Raw genomic sequence first — 26,831 nt, forward strand, 5'->3', positions numbered from 1 at the left:
TGAATGGCAGAGCACATGCTTTGCATGCAGAAGGTTCAGTTCCAAACATCTCTAGGTAGGGCTGGAAAAAGCCTATCAGAAACCCTGGAGAGCTGCTGCCAGTCAGTGTTGGCAATACTGGGCTACATGGATCAGTGGTCTTACTCTGTAGAGCTGTTCGCATGTAACGACAACCCATCAGTCCACTTAGCGCACAACCCAGCTCCTTCATACGTTGTGGAGTGTGACAGCAAACCTGGACTGCTGGGTTGTTAGCCCCTAAACAACCCAGCAGTTAACCCAACAACAAACTACTGGGTTGATCAGCCCCTAAACAATCCAGCGGTATGGGTTTGCACATCACGCTCACAACCTATGAAGGAGCCAATCGTGGGTTGTGGAGCAAAAGTGGAAGAGGCAGACGCTTTGCAGGCAGCATGCCCATGCGTCCCCAGCAGCCCACTGCTTTTTTAAATGGATGGGTTGTCATTACATGCACACCAGGTTAGTATACGGCAGTATCCTATGTTCCTATGATCGTTTATCAGCAAAGTACTCTCAGGCTTAAAGTATGTCAGTGGATAAAGATATCCATCACCCATTTTCAAACTGTTCAATAAAGGCTCGGGTACAGCAGCCAAGTCATGGTCTGAAGGCACATGTTGCTTAAGCTAGTAAGGCCTGGGTCTTGTCAGGGCCTGGATGGGAAAGTTACCTGGGAATAGAATGTATGCTACCTCATGTTCCATTAGGGAAAAACAACAACATCGACAACAACAGCCCTGCTGAGAATTAACGAACTGAAACATTTATTTGAAGAAATGTGCAGCCTGGATAGAGTGCTTCCCTATTCTTAATATAGTATGGCCCAATTAGTACATTACTACAGGATTAAGGAACCTGTTTCTCTGTAATTTCTTCCAAAGTTGCTCTAGCAAAGTCCAGATGGAAGAGCCACATAGCAGAAGCCAATGGCGTGGTTCCATCCCATGCTAGAAGCACATCTCCCTGGACAGCATTTGCATGGGAAGGAAACAATTATATCACTGGGCCCTGCTAGGTGGCTTCCTCAGCTAGATGTTGCTGGAGCAGCATGGGAAGAAGCTGCAGACAAACATGTATGAGACAGTCCTATGAGGGCCAGTTACAGAAGAACTGGTTAAAAAGAAAATATTGCCTCATTCCCAGCAACGAACATTAGTATTTAAGAACATAAGAAGAGCCATGCTGGATCAGACCAAGAGTATTTAACTCTCTTGATTTGGAGAGTCCTCTATCATTTTTGTAAGGTTCACTTTCACGACGACCCTGAGAGGGTAAGCCACTATTATGTCCACTCTACAGACAGGGGACTGAAGCTAAGAGATAGTGACATGCCAAAGACCCACAGAGTGAATCCATCACAGAAATGGGACTCAGGATCTCCAGGATTGAAGTCCACCTCTCTGGTAACTGGGGTGTGTGGATGGAAATACATGTGAAGAGCTCATAAATATATTTCATTTTTCCTGCAACCAAATCAAAAGAGAAGCTTCCCTTCTAACAGTTAGTTAAGGATCAGCTGTTAAAGCTTCAAATATACTCACTGAGGCCTATCCCCTCAGGGTCCCAATCATAGTCTATGGCTTGGATGTGCTCCTCATTTTCAATGTAGTCAGAGTACTGCTCAGATGACATATTATACCTTCGAATACGGACATTGTCAGGCAGGAGTAAGATTGGTGGGTTACCTGGAAAGACAGTAATACAGCTTTTTCTTGTCATGCTCAGCAACTCTGCCTATCAAGGAATGCAGGAGAAATAATTGATGCAGCAAACACAAAACAGAGTTTTTAAAGTTTATGTTTGCATTTTCTTTGAAGCATTTCTGAAGCACCTTAGCCTGTGAAATTTAAAGGCTATTCCTGCAAATACTTATTACAGAGTTTATATTTTCCCTGCTGTGACTTTTAAATTCTTGCTATCCGTACTTACACTTGGTACTAAGTTTCAGCACGCCTTTGGATTAAGGGCATCTTGGAACAGGATCCAAAAGCACTATTTTTTTATGACCTCAGTGACATTTTTTTACTTTTTCTCCTTGACCCCTATGCTATATCACAAACAGCTTTTGAAACCTGCCTCAGTTACCACATAGCATGGAGAACAGAAGTTTGAGAAGCAGGAGCCCATAGACTACACAGAATTAGTCACAGGATTCTTGGAAGCCTGGCTTTGGGCTGCAAGTATTGCCATCTTGAGATTCCTGGCACATCGTGCAGCTGTTAAATACCCTTGATATAATATATCTTGTTGCCTGGGATGCAGTTTGTACAGATGTTTTTTCAGAGATTATCTTCGTCATCAATGATATAGACAATCAATTTTAATGAGTCTTAAATGAACCTGTTGTATTTTTAACGAACCTTGAAAAGTTAGCCTTTCCAGAGCAACTAGGGTGAAGGGGAGATGTTGTAACTTTTTGTTTTTTTATGATCGTATTTATGGCAGAAAACTCACTAAAGCAAAGTTATGGAGGGCGCAACCCTATTGGGATAGGCGGCCGCCTCCGAACTCAGAGGCGACTGCCTATCCAATGCAGTGCAGGAGCAGCGCAGAGGAGATCTTCCCCTCTGCACTTCAGCGGCCCTGCATTCGCAGCTAGACTGATTTCAGCTGTCCAGCTGCGGGAAGTTGGAACGGGGGGGGGGGGGGGGCGGACACTGGACGATACATAGGAAGTGTCAGAAAGGCACTCCTGCCCTCCCTGCCCTGGCCCGCCCCCAGGAACACCCCGTTTTCGCTGCTTCGTGCTGCTCTTACGTGCACAGAACTAATCTCGCTGCCTACAAGGCAGCGCGGGAGGGGGTGGAGGTCAGTTCTCAGGGAACCAACCTATCCTATGGCCGTCTAGCCGCTGACTAGCAGCCATAGGATTGCGCTCTAAAAGATCTCTTTTAAAACACACAGCATGATCTAGAATAGCTTATTGTATGTGTTAATGTTCTGCATCGAGCTAGCAAACTTTCTGTTCCCTTTTCTTTTCATTGCTTGAAGCAAGTTTACACCTACTCAAATTTTATCATGTACAAGAAGCACAGGCATTACTGAAGAATGGCTGTGATTCTCCCATGTGTGATAGAATTCACCCAACCGATACTATAAATGGTCTATACTTTGTCTATTTATCTCCATCAGTCCATGAACCATAAATGACAATCTGTCAGCAAAGTGTCTTTGATTTATATCAATATAATCTGTCATTAGAGAAATGACTACAGCTAATTTTCTCCTGCTGACAACCAACTATAGCATGAACAGCGCTCTTGTTTTCTGGAAACTTGGAAGGGGTGGGGAGTGGGGGTAGGGCACCTTAACAAGCTGTAAAGGTGTGTTTTGTTTTGTCTTTTTTCAGATGCAGAGGACAGTGGACTTTACTGAGCCTTACAACTACAATTCCATGCAACTAGACTGGAAAGACGCATGCAAAGATATAGATATTGCAATACAGCACTGGGGCCAAGACTGGAAGAAAGGTTTGCTTCAGAAGAACATTTTACAGTGCATAGTTTGAATTTAATTCCCCTCTAACAGAAATGCTGGCTGAGCTTACCATTGGCTGCGCACTGCTTTCCCTGCTGATCGCCAACAGATCTAAATCCCTCTGCACAGAAACACTCATAACTTCCTTTGGAATTTTTACAAGTCTGAGGGCAAGTTCCAAAGACCTCACACTCATTGATGTCTGAAAGCAAAGTGAAATAAATATGAGCATTCCTGGTTTGTTTAGCCGCTTCTGCTAGGAGGAGCCAAGGAAAAGGAAACACGTAGCTCATTCACGCCAAGCCAGAATTCACCAGAACCCTGGCTTAATGATCCGTGTGAATACGACCGTCATGAGCTTCCAACAAGAGACCTGTGTTTTTTGTGTACATTTCTGAACACAGCGTTAAGCGTAACAGCAGCAGCAGCAACGTTATGAGGCAACTTTTTGCAGAATAGTGCTAGTAGTTATTTCCCTTCTGTTCACTGTACTTTGGATCTACTCCCAATTTATTTTACAACCTAGCCTTTTAGCGGCTTTATTAATGGATAATTGTTTTTGTGCTTTTATTGTTTTTAGACTAGTGAATGGACCCAGCTTTGAATGGGTTGAAACAGCCCTTAGTCTGATACAACAAATCCTCCAAGCAAAGTTATGCAGCTGCCAGAGTTGGGTGCACTGTGCCTGCCTTGTCTGAGTGAAGCCATGGCCACTGGCACCCCTAGGAACAGCCCTTGCCATGGTACCGCCCTAAGGAAGTGGTCTGTCCACTCTATTCCCTTGATGGTAGGGAGAGAAGCAGCCATATAACTCTATCCCTTGGACTACACCCCCCACTTCCAGCTTCAAACTGTATCAGCTGCAAAGCTATGTGGTGGTTAGGGAGGTCTGCCACCTAGTGACGGAAGATGACAATGCAGGCTTCAAACACACAAACACATTTAAATTACTCAGAATTAATGCATTTTTACAACTAAATAACCCTGCAGTGCCCACCCCTAGGGTCCCCTTACCTTGCATGCCAAATTTCAGGTGACTAATTTTCATGGTCTTGGTTGGAGTTATAGATAAAGAATTGTTTTCTCAAAACAGAATTACATTTTGAATGAGAAATAGCTACTGTATTGTAAACCATTCCACATTTATTTATTTATTAAAAGATTTACAAGCCAATTTTATGGAAAACCCTCCTTGAGTCTTCACACATTTAGAGAGGCAACATACACTGAGCCAAAGAGCTACCCCACAAAGAGCTATTCCCCAAACTCGGCAGGTTTGGGATATTAACCTGAAGGGGTAAATGACATCTGAGACAGGATGGCAATAGAAATCTAAAAAAAATTAGGAACTGGCTTCTACAATGCTTTGGAAAAAGAGAGAGAGAGAGAGCGCATAAAAATATATTTCAGTGAAATATATATTTCATATATTTCACAAATATGTTTCATAATGAGAAACATAAAACGATTTATTGAAGTAACATCACTGAACATTTTTAAAGCATAAAACAATTTGAAGATGAAAAGTACCATCACAGGAATTTCTGTTCGGTTCACTGGGGCTGAATCCAGGCCTGCAGGTACAAATAAAGCCTCCTTCGATTAAGTTGGTACAGTTGTGTTCACAGATATTTTCAGCACAGGTTCTACCTGTTCCAGAATCTAAAAGGATGAGAATCATAATTTTGATTTAAAAGGAAAAAAATCTACCCTCACAGTATCTTTTACTGTATTTCTCAACTCTACTTCATTTCTGTTGTTCAGTCGTTAAGTCGTGTCATAATCAGGCATTATGGAAATGTCAGAAATAACAGACCAGAGCTGGAACAAAATGCCACCAACATTCCATGGGATCATGGAGGTTGTAGTACTTTGAGAAGTGTGGTGGAGGGAAAGGTGCTCATCTAGTCCTCCATTACACGAGGGCCACCACTGACTGCCACCAACAATAATGGAGCAGGACAGAGATGGGTGAGAAGGTGGAGGCAGAGAGAGAAAGACGGACAGACAGACAGACAGAGACTTGCACATCATACATCAGGTACACAGGACTGGGGAATTGGATTTCTGTTTATAGATTTATTCTATTTCAGTGGATTTCATGATAGTTCCCAATAATCATGATACATAGGCACACATAAAACTCTCACCCCATCGTGATTTTCCTCCCCCTGACAAATCTGTAGTAAGATCTCAGTTCAACTATTACGGTACTTACTGCAGCCCAGTTCATCAAAGTGATCTCCACAATCATCATAATTATCACATACATAATGTAGTGGGATGCAGTTTCCATTGCCACACTTGAATTCTTCAGTAGTACAAGGTTTAGGAGTGGGTTCTCTGCCTGCATGAAGAAGACACACACACTACTTAAACAAACAGAGATGGCCACTTCAGGAATATGTATTGTATTATAGATATAAAGAGGCTGCAGAGGCAAAAACTGAAGACCGGGGGGGGGGGACGGGGGACACATCCAGCTCCCATGGAGGACCCTCTTGCACTAAGTGTCCCCTTTGGTGGGAGGGCTCCTCGCCTCAGTTTTTGCCCTTGCAGCACTAACGAAGGTAACAGTCCAGTCTTGGAGGTGCTCTCAAGGAGTCTCCAAGGCGGGGCTGGATTTGCTGCTTTGGCAGCCGGAGATCATTCATGCTGACAAAGCTCTCAGTGTACTCACTCTTTGGCTGTGAAAGCTCCCATGGCCCCTGGTTAACAAAGGCTCTATTTGGCCAGGAGAGATCTCTCTCCTGGCAGTGCAAAGCATTTATCAGGCAGGGAAGCTGGCAGTCCTTCTCCAGTTCAGATTTAATCCATGAGAAGCATTGGGGGGCTTGTAAAACTCGCTTTTCCTTTGAGTTCATCTCTGAGTTCATCTCACAGAATTTTGCTGGCATGCCTATACCTTACTTATTTTATAAATTTTATTCTTGTCTACAAACATCTACACCATGTGCATACTGTTGGCAATGAGTAAATGGTGAGCAGCGGCATATTTTATGACAAGAACGACCCCTTTTGTTTTTTGTTTTTTAACTGGCTAGGTTGTTTCTGAACTAAACATTAAAAACAGTTGGACGTGATAGTAGCCTGTAGAATGTAGAACCACTAATAATCATTAGGCACATTAATCTCTTAATTCCTGTATTTTATGCACATTGATAGACCCCAAAACAAAACAAATGACCACCAGTAGCACATTTAATTCATGAATTTATAGATCTCAAAATGTAAATTTTTATAACTAAAAATTTACACACACACAGATTTTAAAATGTGAAACGTTTCAGTATAAAACACCAGCTTCAGTCATAAGTAAGAGTATGCTACAATTCCACTTAGAAGCTGAGCCAGAACCAATCAGGAACAGGCCAAACCTCAGAACGGTAACATGAATTAACAATCAGCATCTGTATCCAACAGCCCATCAAACCATATTAATAAACATTGATAGACCTACAATGCTCTTCCTTCTCATCACTTCCATCGCCACAGTCGTCCTCCTGGTTGCACAGCTCATGGCTGTAGATGCAGCGGTTATTGCCACAGCGGAATCGGAATGGTGGATCACAGGCAATATCCACTGAAATTAAATAAGTTGGTGATCTTTAAATATAGTACATAGGGCACTGACATAAAAGGTTATTTTAAAATGGGGATGGGGAATGTCTTTCAGCCCAGGAGCCACATTCCCTTTTGGGGAACTTCCCAGGGGGCATGTGCCTGAGTTGGGTGACCGTCCTGCAGAAGTGGGTGGGGTTAAGTGGGTGGGACCACCTCACTCTCTCTTTCATACACACACCCAGACGTATACTTGCACATAGCATGCACACACACACTCATATACACAAGCCTGCAAGACTCTTCATGCACAGGAAGCATCAACATTTCATGTGCTGTGTTACAATTTAACAAATGCACTGAATTTCTATAAGAAGTGTATGGACCAGGATCCACAGAGCTGTGGAACTAGTTCCGTGTGCCCACATGGCTCTCAAAGAGGAGCCCCCAACCCTAGGTCAGAAACCACTTTTGAAATCGAGGGGACAATCTGCAATATGGCAAGATGAGTAGGTGAAGGTGGTTTGCTGTTCAAACAAACAAACCAACAAAAAACCAAGCCCTCTGCCATGCTGGAAGAGTTGTTTTTTTGGATCCAGGCCACAGTTTAAAAAATAATATGTAGCTTACAGCAGAAGTGAAGTTCTTCATCCGAGCCATCGCCACAGTCATCGTCCCCATCACATTTCCAATAGGGCTGAATACAGATGTGGTTCTTGCACTCAAACATGGTGCGCGGGCAGTAAGTGCCATTGGGATATCGAGTGGCTGGTAAAAAGACATTGCTCTTTAATACTGCAGTTATTTTGTCCCTAGAATATTATGCAGACATTTATCTTTCGCTTTCTTCTTCAACAGCCTCATTTCACTCTTCCATTAATTCCAGCAAGCTGATCTATGTTCACATTGCTGATCTATTCTCAGCTGTGGATTATTGTGAGATCCTGACCTCAGGAAACTTGGAATAGTGACATCTGACCCGCTGAGCTCCTGGGGCACAAAAGGGAAGCATCTGCATTGTTTCTGTTTTTGTTTTACAGTAAAATTGCACTGAAGACTTACTGGGGACTGAAAACTATCCTGTGGCTTAAGAGCAGGAAAATGAAACTTTTTTTCAGAAGATTATCATTCTTTCTGTTCTGCTTGACAGTATTCCGCATTTCTTGGAATTTGGTGCATCATAGAAAAGATATAAAGAATTCTTAGATGCTTATCTTCCCCACCCCTCCCAAAAGGAACCAATAACCCTTGCAAGTTTCTGCCACCAATCTAGGAACTCACGACAAGTTGCTTCGTCAGAGAAGTCCAGACAATCTGCACTTCCATCGCATCGGAACCGTTCTGCGACACAATGCCCACTGTTGCACTGGAAATAACCCGGGTGGCAGGTCCTTAGTTCTAAATAGAAGAGTAAGAGGCCACTGAAACATCTCCTTTACACAAAGGTAATGCTGATTTGCAGTTTTACATTAGATTCCTTGCATATCCCCCGAGAACACTCAAATTGTGATACCTACCACAGTCCCGTTCATCTGAATTGTCCTCACAGTCATTGTCATGGTCACATATCCACCGAGAAGGAATGCAACGCAGGTTCTCACACCGATATTCACTTTCTGTGCACTCGCGGGGACCTTGTGATAAAGAGAAGACGCATATGCGCAACTCATGTAGAACCATTATGGTGGGATGTTTCACCAACAGTTTGATCCTGTACACATTTACTCAGAAACAAGCCCCACTCCTGGGGGGATGGGACATTTGTTTGCAGCCTCAGAGGAATGCTATTATGGCTGAGTTTTAGGTAACAGAATTGATAGATAAATGCTTCAGTGTCGGAAATACCGTCTTGCTGACATAATTTTCTGAATTAGTGGCACTGTCCCCATGTTAAGAATTTTTCAAGAAAATAATAACCAACATTTCTTTAATTACGGGTGTCAAATTGAAGTGGGATCCTCTGGTAATACTGCTAATGTAAAAAATAGTGAAATGTACCATCATAAAAATATTTGGGAATCTGTTAGTTGCAGCTAATGTTACAGTCATGTAAAGCTGGAAATTTAATGATCTTTTGTGTGTTGCAGATGGTTTAGAAAAGTACTATTTGTTGAATGCCTTTTAAGATATACTAGAATAACCATTATTTATTCATTTATTATTTAGGACACTTGTTTTATGTTTGGCAATGAGTGATTTTATAATATTGAATATTTTTAAAAAAACAGATGAGCACATTTTTCTTCCAGACACATCTAAATGTATCAATAAAACTTTATGGGTTAACTACAGATTCTGTCATTGCAGTATTATCCTAGAGCAGTACTCCAATTTTTATTCTGAGAAAAATGAGAAGATTTGGCACAGAATTCTTTTTTCCAACAATAAAATGTGTAACATATGCCATAAATATATATTTTTATATACAGCACTAAAGTGTTTGCACTACTTGGACTTATTGGTAGTAGTTTTGGTTTGGGGTTTTTGCACAGTAGAGAGCTGCTTTAATAAAAAGCATTTAAAATTATGTGGATTGAAAAAGGCAAACTACTTGCTGGCTATGGGCAAAATGCTCAATTTACACAGGAAATATAAGCAGTATTTTAGTGTAGGACTATCTACACTACAATAGTTGGAAAGGAAGGAAAGCTCTTACTGCAGTTTTGTTCATCAGATTCATCTCCACAGTCATTATCTCCATCACACTTCCACCGCAGTGGGATGCACCGGTGATTATCACAGCGGAAATCTCCCAAAGGATCACAAGTCATTGCCTCTGCAGCACAGACACACAATGTACAGAGTAGTCAGTACAGCAGCACATATTAACATAACCTTCTCAAATATGACTCAGAAAGAATAGGGGTACAGTACACATGGGTACGTGGAGAACAGCAGCAAAAGGTTAAGGAGTTAGAAGTGTATTTTAAAATCAGAGAATCAGAGAATAGTAGGGTTGGAAGGGGCCTACAAGACCATCGAGTCCAAGCCCCTGCTCAATGCAGGAATCTAAGTCAAGGCATCCCTGACAGATAGCTGTCCAGCCTCATCTTGAATGCCTCCAGTGTGGGAGAGCCCACCACTTCCCTAGGTAACTGGTTCCATTGTCGTACTGCTCTAACAGTCAGGACGTTTTTCATCATGTTCAGCCTGAATTTGCCTTCCTGTAACTTGAGCCCATTATTCTGTGTCCTGCACTCTGGGATGATCGAGAAGAGGTCCTGGCCTTCCTCTCTGTGACAACTTTTCAAGTGCTTGAAGAGCACTATCATATCTCCCCTCAGTCTTCTCTTCTCAAGGCTAAACATGCCCAGTTCTTTCAAATGACTTCTTAATGCACATGTTTTGTGGGACAGTAACTCCCAGCTGCTGTTCACTGTAGCTGCTGTTCACTGTGATATATGATACAACTATCACAATGTAAGGATGTCAGAGAAATCCGCAACGGATTCAAAGGAGTTCGAATTTCTATGAATCTGACCTGCAAATTCCATAGCAGACTGGCTTTTTCTGAGTTGCATGGATTCTGCAGACTTGCGGACCTGCTTTTTACTTGGGGGGGGGGGATTTATGCAAGTGGGCATTTGATTGAGCAAGTGGGCATTTGCAAACAGGAATGAAATTTGCATACATAAAATCTGATTCTGTCAATGATCGGACGACAGAACAGAAGTCACCTGACAATCCACAAAACACAGACAGAATGGATTTAACAAATCAATACATCCCTATTACAAAGTGAAAGAATTTGACTTCCCCTCACCTGATGATCAGGTTCCCTTGGACAGATGAGCAGACTAGAGAAGACTATTTTGGAGAATGAGACCCCAACACAATCTACAGTATAGTCAGCTGATCGAATCTCTCAGTCGCCACAATCTTGTCATAATGAATGATAAATGGCAAGAACCTGTTACAGAAGCTGCAAAGAGCCCCAACTAGGTTTGGAAAGTAGCTGCCACACTGAAGTGAGCTTTTGTTTAGATACCAGCACCGATGCAGAATTCTCTGTGTTCAGCATCCATGTTATTTACAGATTCATCTACAATCACCAGATTCTAGTATGTCAAAAGCAAAATCTACAACACTAAAGGAGAAGGAATAATTACAGCAAACAAAACAAAAAGCCTTCACTCTGCCGGTGAATGCACGAGTCAATCCTAGTTTGGGCTGAGTGGGAAGAAAATTTGCCTCCCTGACCAAGTATGATGTTGCAAGCTGTGCATGAAAACAAAACCCATCTCTGAGCTATGAGCTATGAAGCAGACCTATGTAATAGGGAGGGTTTTCCCACATTACTATGATGACTGTTTTTTTCTTACTCTGAGTTTTTATCCCTTCCTTTGAAACATCCCAAATGGATGCAACTGGAGGTGGCAAATCTAATCATTTCACCTTTAGGTGCAGTCATCTTGGGTGCTTCAAATAAAGTTCAAAGTTAGAAGAGGAAAATACAATCACACTAATGCAAAAAACCCTTCCCATTCACAAACATATACACAGATCCAAAGACAAACATACCTATAGGTTTTGTTTCATGGCCAATACGCATCAATTATGCTACACCAAGAATGAGTGTAGATAGCACTAACTGGCTAGATATTATTGACCAGGTGACTGAAGGACTGTTTCAGGTAATCCTGATGTTCACATGAGCAAGTATCAGGAGAGCCAGTGTGATGTAGTGGTTAGAGTACTGGACAGGGGCTTGGGAGATCTGGGTTCTAGTTCCCACTCAGCCAAGAAGTTCACTGGGTGCTTTTGTGCCAGTCACTGACTCTCAGCCTAAACTACCTCACAAGGCTGTTCTGGGGATAAAAATGGGGAGGTGGAGGATCACATATGCTAACTTGGGCTCCTTGGAGAAAAGGTGGGATTTATATGTAACAAATAATAACATAAATAACCAAAATTTTAATTGCAATAAACAACCACCAAGGTCATATCTAATGACAAGAAAGAGTTACAGTGACATCCTGCCAACCAGATTCTCATCCCATTCTCATTTGTGACTTAATTTGTGAAACAAGTATGAATGTAAATGTATGAATTTCAGCTCACAACGTATCAGTTGATTGAGCTACATCGGTAGTATACGTATGCTACATCAGTGGTATATGAACATTTTAAACACATTTTATAGCCCGTCAACATACCACAGCCTTGTTCGTCACTGTTGTCTCTGCAATCATTATGACCATTGCATAAAGACCACAATGGGACGCAACGATAATTTGTTCTACAGCTGAATTCTGTGTGGTTATCGCAACGATAGGAAGGTCCCACTAAAATAAAGGGAAGAGTTGACATTTTATTACTTCAGCTTTGAACAGAGTTCGTTTTTATTGATAGAGGTTAAACATTGCTGCCAAATTGTTTTCAGAGAACACGTTGTATAGCACAGATAAAATACACACATCATGGCCTGACCCAGATTTATTTTTATTTAAATGCAGAATGTGGTTTTCCACCGAAAGGTGTTCAAATCAGGCTACACAACTGGGGATGGGTGAATCTATCAGCCTTGATTTTGCTCAGGTTCTCTTTTTTCCAATGCTAAGTCTGTTCTGTCCCAATTCTGCATTAGACTGTGAAAATTTATTTTAGTCCGCACTAACATTTGTATGCATTTTTGTGAGCATTTGTTGTTGTTGTTGTTCAGTCGTGTCCGACTCTTCGTGACCCCATGGACCATAGCACGCCAGGCCTTCCTGTCCTGCGCTCTCCCCTGGAGTGTGCTCAAGTCCATATTCATTGCATCAGTGATGCTATCTAGCCATCTCATCCTCTGTCGTCCCCTTCTCCTTTTGCCTTCAGTCTTTCCTAGCATCAGGGTCTTTTCCAGAGAGCTTTCTCTTCGCATTAGATGGCCAAAATATTTGAGCTTCAGCTTCAGTATCTGTCCTTCCAATGAGCACTAAGGTTTGATTTCCTTTAGGATTGACTGATTTGATCTCCTTGCAGTCCAGGGGACTCGTAAGAGTCTTCTCCAGCACTTGTATATAATCCCTATTTTTGTATGCATTTTTCCAAAAGTATGCATTTTTGTGTGAACCTTTGCAAATGTACCCATTATCTCTTAGCTTTTTTGTGCGTTTTTTTCTTTTTTGCAAACCATATCCCAAACTTCAGAAATGTATGGATTTCAGCAGCAAACTGTGTTCCAGTTTGTGTTTAGGTTCAGGAACTGCACATCTGGTAAGCTGGCACTGAAATTTGAACCAAACAAATTTCTAACCTGTCCCTATACACAACAGAGAATTACAACATTCTAAACATGTTTTGGTACTTCAGGGAGAAAATCTAAGTGCCACCCCCGGCCACCATATGCCTCCACATACATATGTATGTATAAAACAGATAAATAAATGAAATGAATGACAATTCACCATTTTTCTTTCATAGTGCCCCAAATTTCAATTACGATAGGGTCAGACCTCACCTAATCCAAATTTTTCCAACCTGTATCCATGACCTCACCACCATGCTGGTTTAACTCTCTCTTGCTAGCCTTAAGATCCAATGAACAAGCTTGTGAGTGGCATGTGTGTATGTGCATGTATGACTCAAAGCCCTAAAAAACACTGGAATTAAGTAATTTAGGCTCAATGCAGTTTACAGTCCTTCAGAGACTTCTGGGTGCAGGAATGCCCCACAGTTCCAGACAAAACCCCATCCTGGTACATTAAAGGGTTTTGAACAAAGGATCTGCTTATAAATTATGTACCCTGTCTGGGAGACCTTCTCCAGTAGGTCAGAGATGGCATATTACATGTGAATGATGGGGCAGGGATGGGCGAAAAGGCCATGTTTGAGCTCCTCAAGATTCTCCAAAAATCAGCTCACTGCTTGTCTCTCCTCGATTTGTGCTCATGACCGCTGTTTTGCACAAACGGGAAGATTGTGCAAAACAAACAACTATTGAAGGTGAACATTGTGCAAGCAATTCCTAAATCCGCACAAATTCCTCTATAGATTAAAGTGTGGGTGATTTAAAATGTGCGCATTTTGAGAAAGTTGTGCATTTTTCAAGTATACAGTTTGCAGACATGAAGGCACGTTCGGGAAACTGTGAACACTTCTGGAGAAAATGTACTCCCGTTTGGGATTGCAAACAAGGCAGTTGTGAGTGTGATTTGTGAACCGAAATGAAATTTTCATATATCCGACTGACAGGGAGTGTGATCACTGAGACTGATTGACATATATATACCTTCTCACAAGCAAATCCCACTTAGTTCAATGGGGCTTACTCCTAGATAAACAGGTATAGGATTGCAGCCAAAATGGCTACCTCTTTAAGACAAGGGCGGGGGGAGGGATCTGTTGGGATTCTATCTGTGTCCCAGACCAGCTCTCAAAATGAAAGGGCTTATTTATTTATGGAAAAGGAAGGGAGAATGGGAAGAAAAAATAGTAAAACAGCTCTAAAATGTCACCAAATCAAAACATAAAAATGAAGGAACGCTGGTTAGCAAAAGTGCCTGAAGCAACCAGAGATCAAGGTGGACAGGGGCTCCTGTACCTCTAATAGTTGTGTAGAATTTCACATAGCTGCAGGTTTTTCTCAGATTTGATGGGATTTCCTTTTTCACACAACTATTAAAGCTGCAAAAGTCCAGTTGTCCTTTGCATCTATCTGCTTATCGTAAAAGAAGTGCCTATATTTTGACACAGAGGATATTCACTATGTTCTGTGGTCCTTTGAAGCAATGAAATCAGCGACACCCTTTCTTCCTGCTTCCTTCTCTAACATCTCCTGCCCCCATTGCTTTGGGTAGAATACGGGAGGCAGAAGTGGGAGAAGCAGTCCAGATGCGGTTGCATGGCTGATTGCCCATTGGAGCAGATTTTCCCTCAGGCAGATGCTGAAGAGATATTCCTGGAACCCTTGACTAGCTCTTCTTGTAGATATGAGAATGTGAACAACGTTACTTGTACATTGTTTTGTGAGATAGCTTTATCGATCTTTAACCAACAATATCCACAGTCCGGCTGGTTAAAGGGTGATAATCAAGTTAGTGAGTACAGAAAGTCTGGATTAATTATGCTAGAGTAAGGAGGTGTGACCTTGCTGACATGACAGCAATGTGCTTGTCTTTTTTATTTTCTGTAGTATGCATAACCCCCTCCTGGGACATTTTTCCAAAGTGCTCCAGTGCAGACTACATTCTGCTGTGTTCATAGTTGGTACATCTGTACTATCCCTAGGAGCAAAGTCAGACAATGCCTTTGAAGTTCTGTAACAAATCTAAAGTAGTCTAAGCTGTGCACTGCTTACTGCATTCATGGATCGGCTCATCTGAGTTATCTCCACAGTCGTCGTCCACATCACATTTCCAGGACTGGGGGATGCAGCGGCCATTGTCACATTTAAACTGTCCCGGGGGGCAAGTCCTGCTGGCACAGTGAGAACTGTCTTCATCTGAGTTATCACCACAGTCATCCTCTCGGTCACACTGCCAGGCTTCTGGGATGCATCGTCTGTTGGCACATTGCCACTGGTGAACCTCACACTGGTGATTGGCTAGAAGAAACCACAAATGTGACACTCGTAAATTACTAAAAAAAAAAACCTCACTGTACAACCTCGCTTATCTGAAGTGCTTAGAGGATGACAAAAACATTTTGAGTAATCGTATCCTCAAATAAACTGGAGTACTGTTTATACAAAGAAATGCTGACATGGAGCTACATCTAATGAAGAGGAGCTGTAGCTCAGTTGTAAAAGTCATGCTTTGTATGCAGAAGGTCCCAGGTTCAACCCCTGGCTTGTCCAGGTTGGGTTAGGAAGGAATCCTGCATGAAACCTGGAGAGCTGCTGCCAGTCAGTGTAGCAATGCTGGACTAGATGGACCAATTGTCTGACTCAGAATAAGGCAGCTTCCTAAGTTCCTATGCTTCCTATTGGATATATTAAGTAACCTAGGCACTCAAGATAACTAAACAGTTTGATTATGGGAGGGTTGTATTTGTTAAGACTATTTTAATAGAGGCTTTGTCTAATTTTCTATTCATGAAAAAGTAACAGTTCTCATATCTCTAGACTCCTGATATCGCTAGTGATGAATATTTAAATCTTAAATTAATATTTAGCAGGGCGTGAGAACTTAAAACTTGCCACATACCACAAAGCACATGGTCTTCATCGGATCCATCAGGGCAGTCCGCCAGTGTGTTACACAAATAATGGGAACTAGTACAATTGCCATCATTGCACTGGAACTGCCCCACACGGCAGTATCTGGGAGGGCATGTGGGAGGCTCATCAGAGCCATCTCGGCAGTCTCTTTGTCCATCACATTTCCACCAGATGGGAATGCATCTGTAAAAAGGAGACAATTATGTTTCGTAGTATAGTGATCAGTGTCAGACTAGGACTGGGGAAACATAGGTTCAAATCCCAACTCAGCCATGAAGCTCACTGGATGACCTTGGGCCAGTCACTCTGAGCTTTTCTACACAAGGCTGTTTATTTGCTGTTATCTACTTTCGGATTTGTCACAGAACTGAGATCTGAGCACTACACAAGGAGCGTTTCCTTTCCTGCTTTCCCACTACATAACCTTTAGGTGGCACTGTGCTATAGCACAAATACACAAGAGGAAATTGTGCTTTCTTTAACTTTCACAATTAAATGCTGCATTTCCCCTGCTCTAAAAAGACTTGCCGAAAGTGCTCTTTAGACAAAGAAGCTAAGGATTGCAACATCGTCTAAAGAACCTGTAAACCATGAGTAGGGAATGACGAGCCCACAATAAATGCCTCATGTAGAAAAGCCCTCTGTCCCAGAGTAACCCTTGAGAGGATAAAATGCGGGTAAGGAACTACGTAAGCCATCCTGATTGCTTAGAGCGATGGTAGGATATAAATATGCTACATAGATAAATAGGTAGATGAATAAACAAGTAGACAGATAACTAAACAAATAGAAACAATCACGTGTGTGATTTATACATGTACCTTTCACTGTCTGCACATAGAAACTGGGTGCTGGAACACATTGGGAGGCAGTGAGCTGTGTTACCAAACTGTACTACCATAAAGTTATCTGGACATTCACAGGAATAGCCGTAACCGCCATTTTTGATGAGACACAGATGAGAACAACCACCATTGTTTGTCCCACAAGGATTACTTACTAGCAAAAAAGGAGGGAGGAAAAATCTAATTATTCCCCAGCAAAGAAATACCTACAAATTATTGTTATTAAAATGGTAAATAATGCTTTAGTCTTTGGTTCTGATTCAACAACCCAATTCTTATGTTCTTAATTTACAGACCAGGATCTAGGCCAGTTCTAGCATATGATCTTGCACCCACAGACAATATTGAAATTGTTTCTTACTGATGCATATATGTGAAAAACTTTAATTCAAATTTGCAGCCTGCTCAATAGATTGAAAGGCAAACCTGCAAGATGTATCCTGACCTATCAATCCACAGGTCCTCTGAGTACGTTATCTGAGGCTGGGCTGTGGGTTGTGTCCAATTTTTCCTTTCAGTTCTGGAAACCCATGAGAAAAGGCAGGTCCCCACAGGATTTGGCATATACAAGAACAAATATGGGGCTGAATCTGACCAAGCCAAGGACGAGCCCCAGAAAGCAGACTAGATCAAAATACTCCATCAGAAGAAACAGTTCTCTACTAGGTGGACCAACACAATACAGTGATCCAATGTAGATTTGTTAGAATGAAATCCAATTTGTTTTCATCCCAAAGTATCTTAATCCTACACTTAAGGTAACAATTCATCAGACAAATCAATTAGTAATTCAAATCAAGGTCAAGCAAGAAGTTAAAATCTAGGATAACAAGGTATGGTATGTTGATGCAAGGAGCGGACATCAGCAGAGATGCAGCAAGCAGCCTGCCAGCAGCCTTTTCCTTGTGTAGAACTGCTTGGATCAAAGCAGACAAGCAGCAGCTGGGTCTAATTACCCTTTTAGAACAAGTGCAGCAGTGAATCTTGCAAGACGTTCGGCTGGCTCATTCCACCTGGCCTGGGAGTACAGGGCCTTGTCTGCCTGCAGCTAGAAAGGTTGCTGCCCCTGTGATTATTTTTGCTGTTTGGATTTATTTCTCTTTGTTTGACCTTAGTATAATACTTATTTGATTATTTAATCCTAGTGTATGTTTATTAATTAATGTGAGACATTTTTATGGGTTGTTTAGAGATTAAACATTCCAGGGTTAACCCATAGTTTGTTTTTGGGTTAACTCTGGGTGGTTTACTCCTTAAACCACCCAGAGTGTCCAGGTTCAGATGTCATGCTAACAACCTATGAACGTGGTGATTGTAGGTTCTTCACTGAAAGCCGAAGCAAGGAGTGTGCGAAACACAGCTCAATTGCTCATTCCTGGTAGATTTTGGAAATTTGTGGATTAATTAATCCACAATTACCATTACATGCAAACTGGGTCACTATATACACGCACAAGAATGTTTCCAAAACTCATTCCACGGAAGCAAAATGTTTAATCAGAAGTGGACCTCTACAAGATGCCTGTGTCGTCTCAGCTCCTACTTCTATCACTAAGTAGCAAGCAGAATTCAGAGGATTAGGCGTTAAGAACCAGACATCTATGGCTCACATCATGAATCCCTTACCAATTGGCTGCCTATATGGGTGGTAGACATGGATATCAAAGGGCCTGTGGGTGGTGTTCACTAGAACAGTCCTGCCTGATCCATTGTACTTATTTCCCTTTTCAACTGTTCTTGTGTTCCAGTCAGTCCAGTAGATTGTGTCCTCAAAAACTGTAATTGCAAATGGATGAGGTAATGTCCCATCATAAACAGTGTGACGGTGTTGGCCATCTAAATCTGAGTACCTGCAGGAACGAGAAAACATGGGTAACACTGAGACAAAAATTGCAACTGCAACTGATCTTGCTGCAGAGTGAGCACAAAATTAGTGTAGTAACAATCAACAGTCTTACTATGATTTTCCAAGGTCCAAAACCTCAACTCATTTCCAGCTATAGTGGATAGAAGGAAGTCCTATATTAAACAGGACCAGCAACTCTCAGCTGTCAATTCTGACTGGCAACAACTCTCTGGATATTGGGAAAGGTTCTTCACAATTCTCCTTTCTGAGATCTTTTAACTAAAAATATTGTGGATTGGAGATGGTGCTTAAGTTCCCTGGAGGATATATATCACCCACTTTTTCACCTATTCCCTACGTCTTCTGCCTTCTTTCTCTATTCTTTGCTTATGTTCCAAGATCAGGTAGAACTCTGTAAGCAACAGTTTGACCCCAAAGGGATCCATGGACAAAAATATGGTATTGCTCGAGTTCAACAAAATTGGCAAAATATTCCTCTTTTAATGAATTACCAGCTACACTTGCATTATAACCTGTATCCTGATTAGTGTCAATAAGTTATAAAGCCCTTTCGTTGTCTAAGTGAGAGTCACAGCAATCCCACAAAAATGCCTGCCATTTAACATCTAATTGCTTGTGAATATAGCACCCCATGGTCATCCCTGAAACCTATTTGGATGTAATTATAAATTATCTAGGGTTTTTGCCTCTGCTTTCTAAGTGGGTAATCAAATTAGTAAGCTAATTACTACTACTGTGCTTGATGAAAAGAAGACCTACACTATTAGGAAGTGGTATTCACACCATGTTTTAAAGAAACCATGACAGTCAACAAGGCCAAGAGCAGCCTTCCCCAACTTAGTGACCTCCAGATGTGTTGAAATACAACTCCCATCATCCCTAGCCAGCATGGCTGGAGATGACAGGCATTGTATTCAAACACATCTGCGGGGCACCAAATTGGGAATGGGTGGCCTAGAGGGTCCCTCTGGAAGACTTCTCCATGACTCACCAACTACAGTGAGTATGGAATCTCTGTAAACTAGTTTAATAAATTAGCTTAATTTGTCTAGCAGAATGAACTGAGTTTGTGAGAGTTAAGTACTGATTTCTTTCAGCAGCAGCATGACCACCCCTACACATATAAAACATTTGCTCTGAGCACTGAGCTATGGCCTCCTCCTTAACAATATTATAACGAAGAACTGTATGAACATACATTTATTTACTTATTTTATATCCTACCTTTCTGCCAAAAAAAAAAATGATGTTCAGGGCAGCTAACAATAATAAAACCCAGATTAAAATCAAAATCTTAATTAAATCTTTTAAGTAATTAAAACATGGCAAAGGCCTTTGCTTCTGGTCTGGGCACCATGGATTTGTGACTGTCCTCAGAAAACATAAATCAACTATGTCATGCCTCCCTCGGACTCCTCTGAGGATGAAGGGGAATGGCAGGCTCCAAACCCCGGGGAAAGGACCAGCACAGAAGGAGCCTGAGCCCCGTCACCTCCTGTGGATGTTCCATGCCTGGCTGCAGCCCCCCCAGAGGATTCGGAGGGTGAAATGCCACAGAGCGAAGGCGGCTGCATGTAAGCGAGCAACGTAGGCAAGCTTCTGTCTGTTTAAGAGAGAGAGGCTCTCAGAGGCAGGAGGACTGATTGGATGCAGATGCCTCAAGTCGTGGTTGTGAAAAGCAGGAGGCAGGCTGGGGCAAGGCTGCTGGAGAACAATGTCCTATTGCACGCCGGAGCTCAGCCTTGACCCTGGACCTGACCTGCTTCCTTGCTCATGTTCCCTTATGTGTTTTGGACCTCGGACTGGACAACGGACCTCTCTTTGCCATATCGCTTTGGATTCAACTGCCCAGGTAGAAATCTCTTGCTTCAGCTGCCTTTTCCTTCTCCCAGCCTTGGACAGGTTTATGACCCTTGTTATCAGCCAGTGATTCATTGCCGTCAGCTGACAGGAGCTGACAGTAAGTCTTTGTGGTTATATCAACACATATTTTTGCCCCTGAAATATTCCTGGCTTTACTATGCAAAGATTTATCTCCTTTAAGAGGCAGGTAACAATGTATCTACTGTATCTACCATGAGCTTCTGGTTTGCCGCACATAAACTTCCTTCCCACTGAAGTCAATCTCATGACATGTCAATCTTCCTGCCATACTTACTGACCCAGCTTGCATGACACAACAGCCCACCATCGTTTAATTTAGTCTCAAAGGCTGTTGTGCCAGCACCCTTCTTGCATGGTGCCCAAAGCTGCCCCTTTTTGCCTCTTTTTGGAGTGTTGTTTGAACCTGGCCTCATGGGTTTGAGGGGGTAGATAACCCTCAAATAGCTCTAAAACAAGCTATGGGTTATTTGAGGGTTGTCTATGCCCTCAAACATCCCACAACACCAGGGTCACATGATACAGCAAGCTACGAGTGCACTGCTGCTGGCATATTCAAAATGCAGGTCAGCATGTGCTGCTAAGCCCAGTAGGGAAATTAAACCATGGTGGCTTAGTGTTGTGTGAACAGTCCCACTGTGTGCAGTGAAAAGAAGCTTTAACAAAACCCTTAGAAATATGGCAATGCAAAGAGCTATGGGACTGAATTGAAACTGTTCTTAGATATCTAAATTGTTTTAAATTTTGTATTTTTAAAATTTTATGCTTTTATTTATAAGACAATTTTATTGCCTTATAAATTGTTGTGAACTGTCCAGAGAGCTTCAGCTATTGGGCAGTATAGAAATAATAATGATGATGATGAGATCCAGGGGGAGAAGCGGTAAACAACTTCTAAGTATTCATCCAGAAGATGTAAGATGAAAGTCCAAGTTACCTTTCACTACTTTCAAAAAAAAGATGAGCAGTTACTTCCATCCTTATATGCTACTTACCTTTCATTTTTTATATTAGTAAAGATGTAACATAATCAGTGGTATGTAACCTACGGGGCCACTGAGTGAAGTACTGGGCACAAGCAGGCCAGTACTGATGGAACCCAACCACCCTTTCAGTTTCCAGTCAGATCTAGAATCACAATCTACAGGCACCTCATTGTTCTCACCCTTCTGGGTTTGTAGAGAGGAGAGATGAAGAAGGAAGCCCCAGCCTGCCCGACTGTACCTCCCCTGGGTCTGGTCTAGAGCCTCATGTGGCACAGAGTGGTAGGCGGCAGTATTGCAACCAAAACTCTCCCCACGACCTGAGTTCAATCCCAGCAGAAGCCGGGTCTCGGGCAGCCGTCTCAGGTCGACTCAGCCTTCCATCCTTCCGAGGTCGGTAAAATAAGTACCCAGCTTGCTGGGGGAAAGGTAGTCATGACTGGGGAAGGCAATGGCAAACCACCCCGCTATAGTCTGCCATGAAAATGCCAGAGAAAGCGGCGTCCCTCTAGGAGTCAGCAATGACTCGGTGCTTGCACAAGAGGAACCTTTCTTTTTTTTCTGGGCCTGATCTAGCAGGTGGAAATGGCTGCTTTGCTCTCCCTTCTTCTCAATTCCTGTTGAACCACTCAGCAAGAGAGAGTAAACTGCGGGACATGCGGCTGCAGCACATGACTGGACCCCTCAGAGAAGTGGGACCTGGAAAAATTGCCTACCTCCTCTGCCTTACCAAGGTTACAGAGACCAGAGGAAAAAAGAGCTGGTGTTTACCTATCTATAAACATATTTATAAACAGAAATATGGGGCCGCGGTGGCTTAGTGGTTAAGACGCTGAACTGCAGACCAGAAGGTCAGCAGGACAGCAGTTTGAGACCCGAGTGCCGCATGACGGAGTGAGCTCCCATCTTCAGTCCCAGCTCCTGCCAACCTAGCAGTTTGAAAGCAAGAAATTGCAAGTAGATAAATAGGTACTGCCTCGGTGGGAAAGGTAACAGCGTTCCGTGCACCTCGGTGTTCAGTCATGCCAGCCACATGACCATGGAAGCGTCTTCGGACAGCGCTGGCCCTTCGGCTTAGAAACGGGGATGAGCACCGCACCCTAGAGTCGGACACGACTGGTTGGGGACACCTTTACCTTTTTTACCTTTTTTTAAAAACTGAAATATAAAGGGTGATCCTTAACTATCTCATAAACCTCTGAGGACCATAAGCACTTGTTTCCTCTTGTTGCTTATGGGAAGAGAAATGCTTTCATGTGTCTGATCCTGAGAACAAACCTTGAGATTTTAGATAGTACTTTCTGCAGGCTTCTTCATCATTGCTAATGTAAATAGATTCTTCATAAAATTCACACTATATGGACTAATTGATACTATGTACATTAATAAAGATCTTTATTCCTAAATTTTAAAACCCCCAAATCCCTTTCTGTTGTTTGTGCTCCATACTTCACATTTTAATAACTTAAAACGCTTATTTTATTTTATTTATTACGTTTCTATACCACCAAATATCTAAAGCTCTTGGAGAGATTCCTTATATACCACAGAACACAAAATGTTAATACCATTAATACCACTTCTGTCAACAGATTACTTCACTGAGCAATTACAGAATTTCAAATTTAGGTAAAATTTGAAATTGATAAGAAGGAAATTGATAAGAACACTCCAAGTTATGCATTATCTGTTAAATTCTTAATAGAAATAATGTTTTAAAAATAATGCAGCAGAATACGAAATACTTCAGGGCAAAGCAGGAAGCAGGTTATCTGCAATTTTTTTTTAAGTGTATCTCCAAAATGATTGGGAATTTTAAATATTAGTGACAAATACCATCAGTTGTTACATCAATGCCACACAACCCATTGATATTCTAATTAGTAATGAAGGATCGTTTGTGTTTTTAATAAAATGAATTAAAACTACAGCAGGCTAATTTGGCAACCCACAAAATTTGGTATGAAGAGTTACCCAGTTGCTTTATTCTTCTCTATGTACGTACTCAATGTAGTTTAGATGGGCATCTGCCCAGTAGAGCTTGTCGTTGGTATAATCTATGGTGAGTCCATTAGGCCACTCTAACTTGGCAGAGATAATCACCGTCTTGTTCTTGCCATCCATTCCCACACGTCCAATATAGGGTCGATCTGCCCAATCTGTCCAGTAGACCTGTCTGTTTTAATAAGCACAGCGTAAATTCATCTTGAATCTTTGTTTGTAATACGAAAGCAGATGTACCAGAGTAAAATAAGGTGAGTTTGAAAAGAAAGATATGCAGCAAAACCCAAACCATCAGCCAATGTGTGATTTTATTACATTAACCTCCTGATAACAAAAAACAAAATCAAGCCGTAAGTGACTATATCTCTCTCTAACATTCTGTTGCCATGAATAATCTTTGACATATCATTTAATGCAAATTCACAGACTAAGACATTAAATTTCCAAGGTATTGGTTAAGGCTTGGGTATAAATTATTTTGGGGTTACACACCAAGACCAGAGTAAGGTTGATAGGGGGCCAGGCAGGAATATTTTTGCTCATGGGAGCTACAGTATAATGGACAGTAACTGCCATCCTCACCCTCTAAGAGTTTACCACTTGCTCTGCTAAGTGGAATTTTAACTTATCCGAATTCATAATACTGGGGGGGCGGGGGGGGGGGTTACAAAACCTATCAATACATTTAAATGACAAAATAACAATTCAATAAAATTAGAATAGATATAGTATTAAAACGGGTTGAATCCAACTGTAGTGTTCTGCTGATGGAAGCAGTTTTGTCAGTGGAACCAGGAGGGGGCGATTCCCCCTGCCTCCTACAGCCCCTCAAAATCTGCTCCAGGAAAACTCCGGAGCAGCTTTTCCAGTGGCACAGAGGGCTGTGGGGGGAGTAGAGAGGGAGAAACGCTCATTGCACCAGTAGATTTCTGCTAGCATGATGTTGGATTTAAGCTACTGAAATAACTTTAGATCAAAATCAAAGTAAATGGACCAAAAACAAATAACAATAAAGATAATCCACACAATTTATGTTGATCTTGAGGTATTCCACAGGATCACAGCAGCCTAACTTAAAACAATTTTGGCTTCTTCAACTGAAAGATGGCCATTGGAGACAGGTTGTAACTGTGGACCGCAAAGAACAGTGCTGGATGTAAGTAAAAAGAGTGCTGATGTGCATTAGGGACTAATTGCCTTATTGCAGCATTAGTTTTCAGCATCCAGAAATGTTATTGGAAGCATTTCCAAGATCACCACAGCCTCATCTATTTGCTACCAGTTAACCCTCTCTTATCTCTATATTCTTTTCTTTAAAGCTTCTTGTCTTGCCTCACCTTCAGCCTGACCATTTGGGACTTCATTTCCTTTCTTGGCACACTGCTCCATCAGTATTAATGTGTAGCAGCACAACCAGTAGATTATGCATTCAGCCCTACCTCTGAAAGGGATAGCTAGGGTTGATCTCTAAGAAGGCTAATGCATTCAGGATCTGTGCTCATCTTGAAAGTTTTTTGCAGATTTTTTTTAAAAATGCCTTTATTAGGCATTATCCCAACAGGTGTTGAGGTAACAAAATGGTTTCCTATGAACAGAAGGATATGATAAAATAGTTGCTTAAAAGAAAATAATTATTTAAATAGCTTACCCATATTTGGGATGAACAACAATAGCTCTAGGGTGCTGAAAACAGAAGGTATTGTTGGAATCCAAACACCGATCAACTAGTTTTTTCCGGAACCGACCATCAAGCTCAGCGACATAGAGGCAGTCCTTGTAGGCATCTACCCAGTAGAGTTTTCTGAAATATTTGACAAGGTACATGTTATACCAATTCCTTCTTAATGTATCTGTTTTATATCAACAGTCAGTTTTCTTTACAACAGGGGTGGGCAACTTGTAGTCCTCCTGATGTTTTGGCCTACAACTCCCATCAGCCCTAGCCAGCATAGACAATGGTGAGGGGAGATGTAGGCCAAAACATCTAGAGAGCCACAAGCTGCCCACCCTTGCTTCACAGTAATGATGACTACAACACTGATAGACAGACAAGTAAAACTGGGGAGGGTGTCACAGTGCCTGGGCATTATGATGCCCTGGAGTATTTATCACAGGATGAATTAGTTTTACTCCAACCACATGGCATTTATACCCAAGCACAAACACCACAGTAACATTTCAGTTACACCCTTTTATATTCTCACAAACCTCTAAAGAATCACACTGATTCTCTGTAATCTCCAATGAATTATGCCCTTAGCCATAACCTAAAGGCAGGTTTCCTTTTCTGCACCTAAAAGCAACGCTCCCCTGTTTGTACAACTATATAAAAAATGAAAACCTAACTGGCATCAATGTCTGGAAAGTGTATTGACAGTGTTGAATGCCTGCACACCAAAGGTGGCTGGAACTATTTTAAACCACTGCATATTCCATAAGCAACAGCAAAATGGCATTCAGGTGTTTAACCTGCCGCTTATTTGCAGTCACAAATGATGGCACAAATACAGCTTCTGAGCATGACCACTGTTGGCCATGCAAAGATAGCCCCTATCTATAATAACAGCACTTGATAACACTGCAGGTTTGTTGAAAAGACTGCTGAGCTAATGCATGTGAAGCGCTCTGCATGCCCCCCCCCCACAAACACACACACAAACACCACACATAAAAAACAAATAGCTTTGACTACTATTATTTGCAATTGCTTATTAACGAGAGTCTGACTGAAATTTGGGAGAATATGGGTTGAAACATTAGTCCAGGGGTGTAGAACCTCAGGCCTGGGGGCCAAGTCCAGCTCACCTGTGGTCCCAATCTGGCCTCCGGGGTTCCCAAGATGGCCACACCACCTTCCCCATGCCCCACTGCCTATCCCCTGACCACAGACTTTTGGGTGATCTCCTGGCTTTTGTGCAGTTTTTTCCCCATTCTAAAAGGTTAAAATGCCTCTCCTAAGACCAAGTTACTTGCAGTAAGAGCTTTAAGTTAAAATATGCTGGTATTTTTCCCCCTGCTCCTTCTACCTTGTCCCTGCCCACCACTGG

The 26,831-nt window shown here is 42.0% G+C and overlaps 1 protein-coding gene across 1 annotated transcript in view; it reads right to left on the minus strand.

Annotated features, from left to right (window-relative positions):
- LRP2 (LDL receptor related protein 2) overlaps positions 1-26,831 on the minus strand; it is a 185,827-nt gene that overhangs the window by 25,120 nt on the left and 133,876 nt on the right. The window contains exons 51-66 of the mRNA XM_084812398.1: positions 25,433-25,585; positions 23,786-23,956; positions 18,676-18,899; positions 17,026-17,203; positions 16,191-16,387; positions 15,344-15,589; positions 12,219-12,347; positions 9,719-9,838; positions 8,580-8,696; positions 8,344-8,460; positions 7,693-7,830; positions 6,962-7,084; positions 5,720-5,848; positions 5,032-5,163; positions 3,572-3,703; positions 1,566-1,709 (exon numbers count right to left, since the gene is read on the minus strand). Of these exons, the coding sequence (XP_084668524.1) occupies positions 1,566-1,709; positions 3,572-3,703; positions 5,032-5,163; positions 5,720-5,848; positions 6,962-7,084; positions 7,693-7,830; positions 8,344-8,460; positions 8,580-8,696; positions 9,719-9,838; positions 12,219-12,347; positions 15,344-15,589; positions 16,191-16,387; positions 17,026-17,203; positions 18,676-18,899; positions 23,786-23,956; positions 25,433-25,585 (2,450 nt within the window). The remainder of the gene's footprint in view (positions 1-1,565; positions 1,710-3,571; positions 3,704-5,031; positions 5,164-5,719; positions 5,849-6,961; positions 7,085-7,692; positions 7,831-8,343; positions 8,461-8,579; positions 8,697-9,718; positions 9,839-12,218; positions 12,348-15,343; positions 15,590-16,190; positions 16,388-17,025; positions 17,204-18,675; positions 18,900-23,785; positions 23,957-25,432; positions 25,586-26,831) is intronic.

This window comes from Heloderma suspectum, chromosome 1, assembly GCF_057233095.1.
Source record: "Heloderma suspectum isolate Gila_16-S chromosome 1, 16-S_ref, whole genome shotgun sequence".
In the NCBI taxonomy this organism is placed as follows: Eukaryota; Metazoa; Chordata; class Lepidosauria; order Squamata; family Helodermatidae; genus Heloderma; species Heloderma suspectum.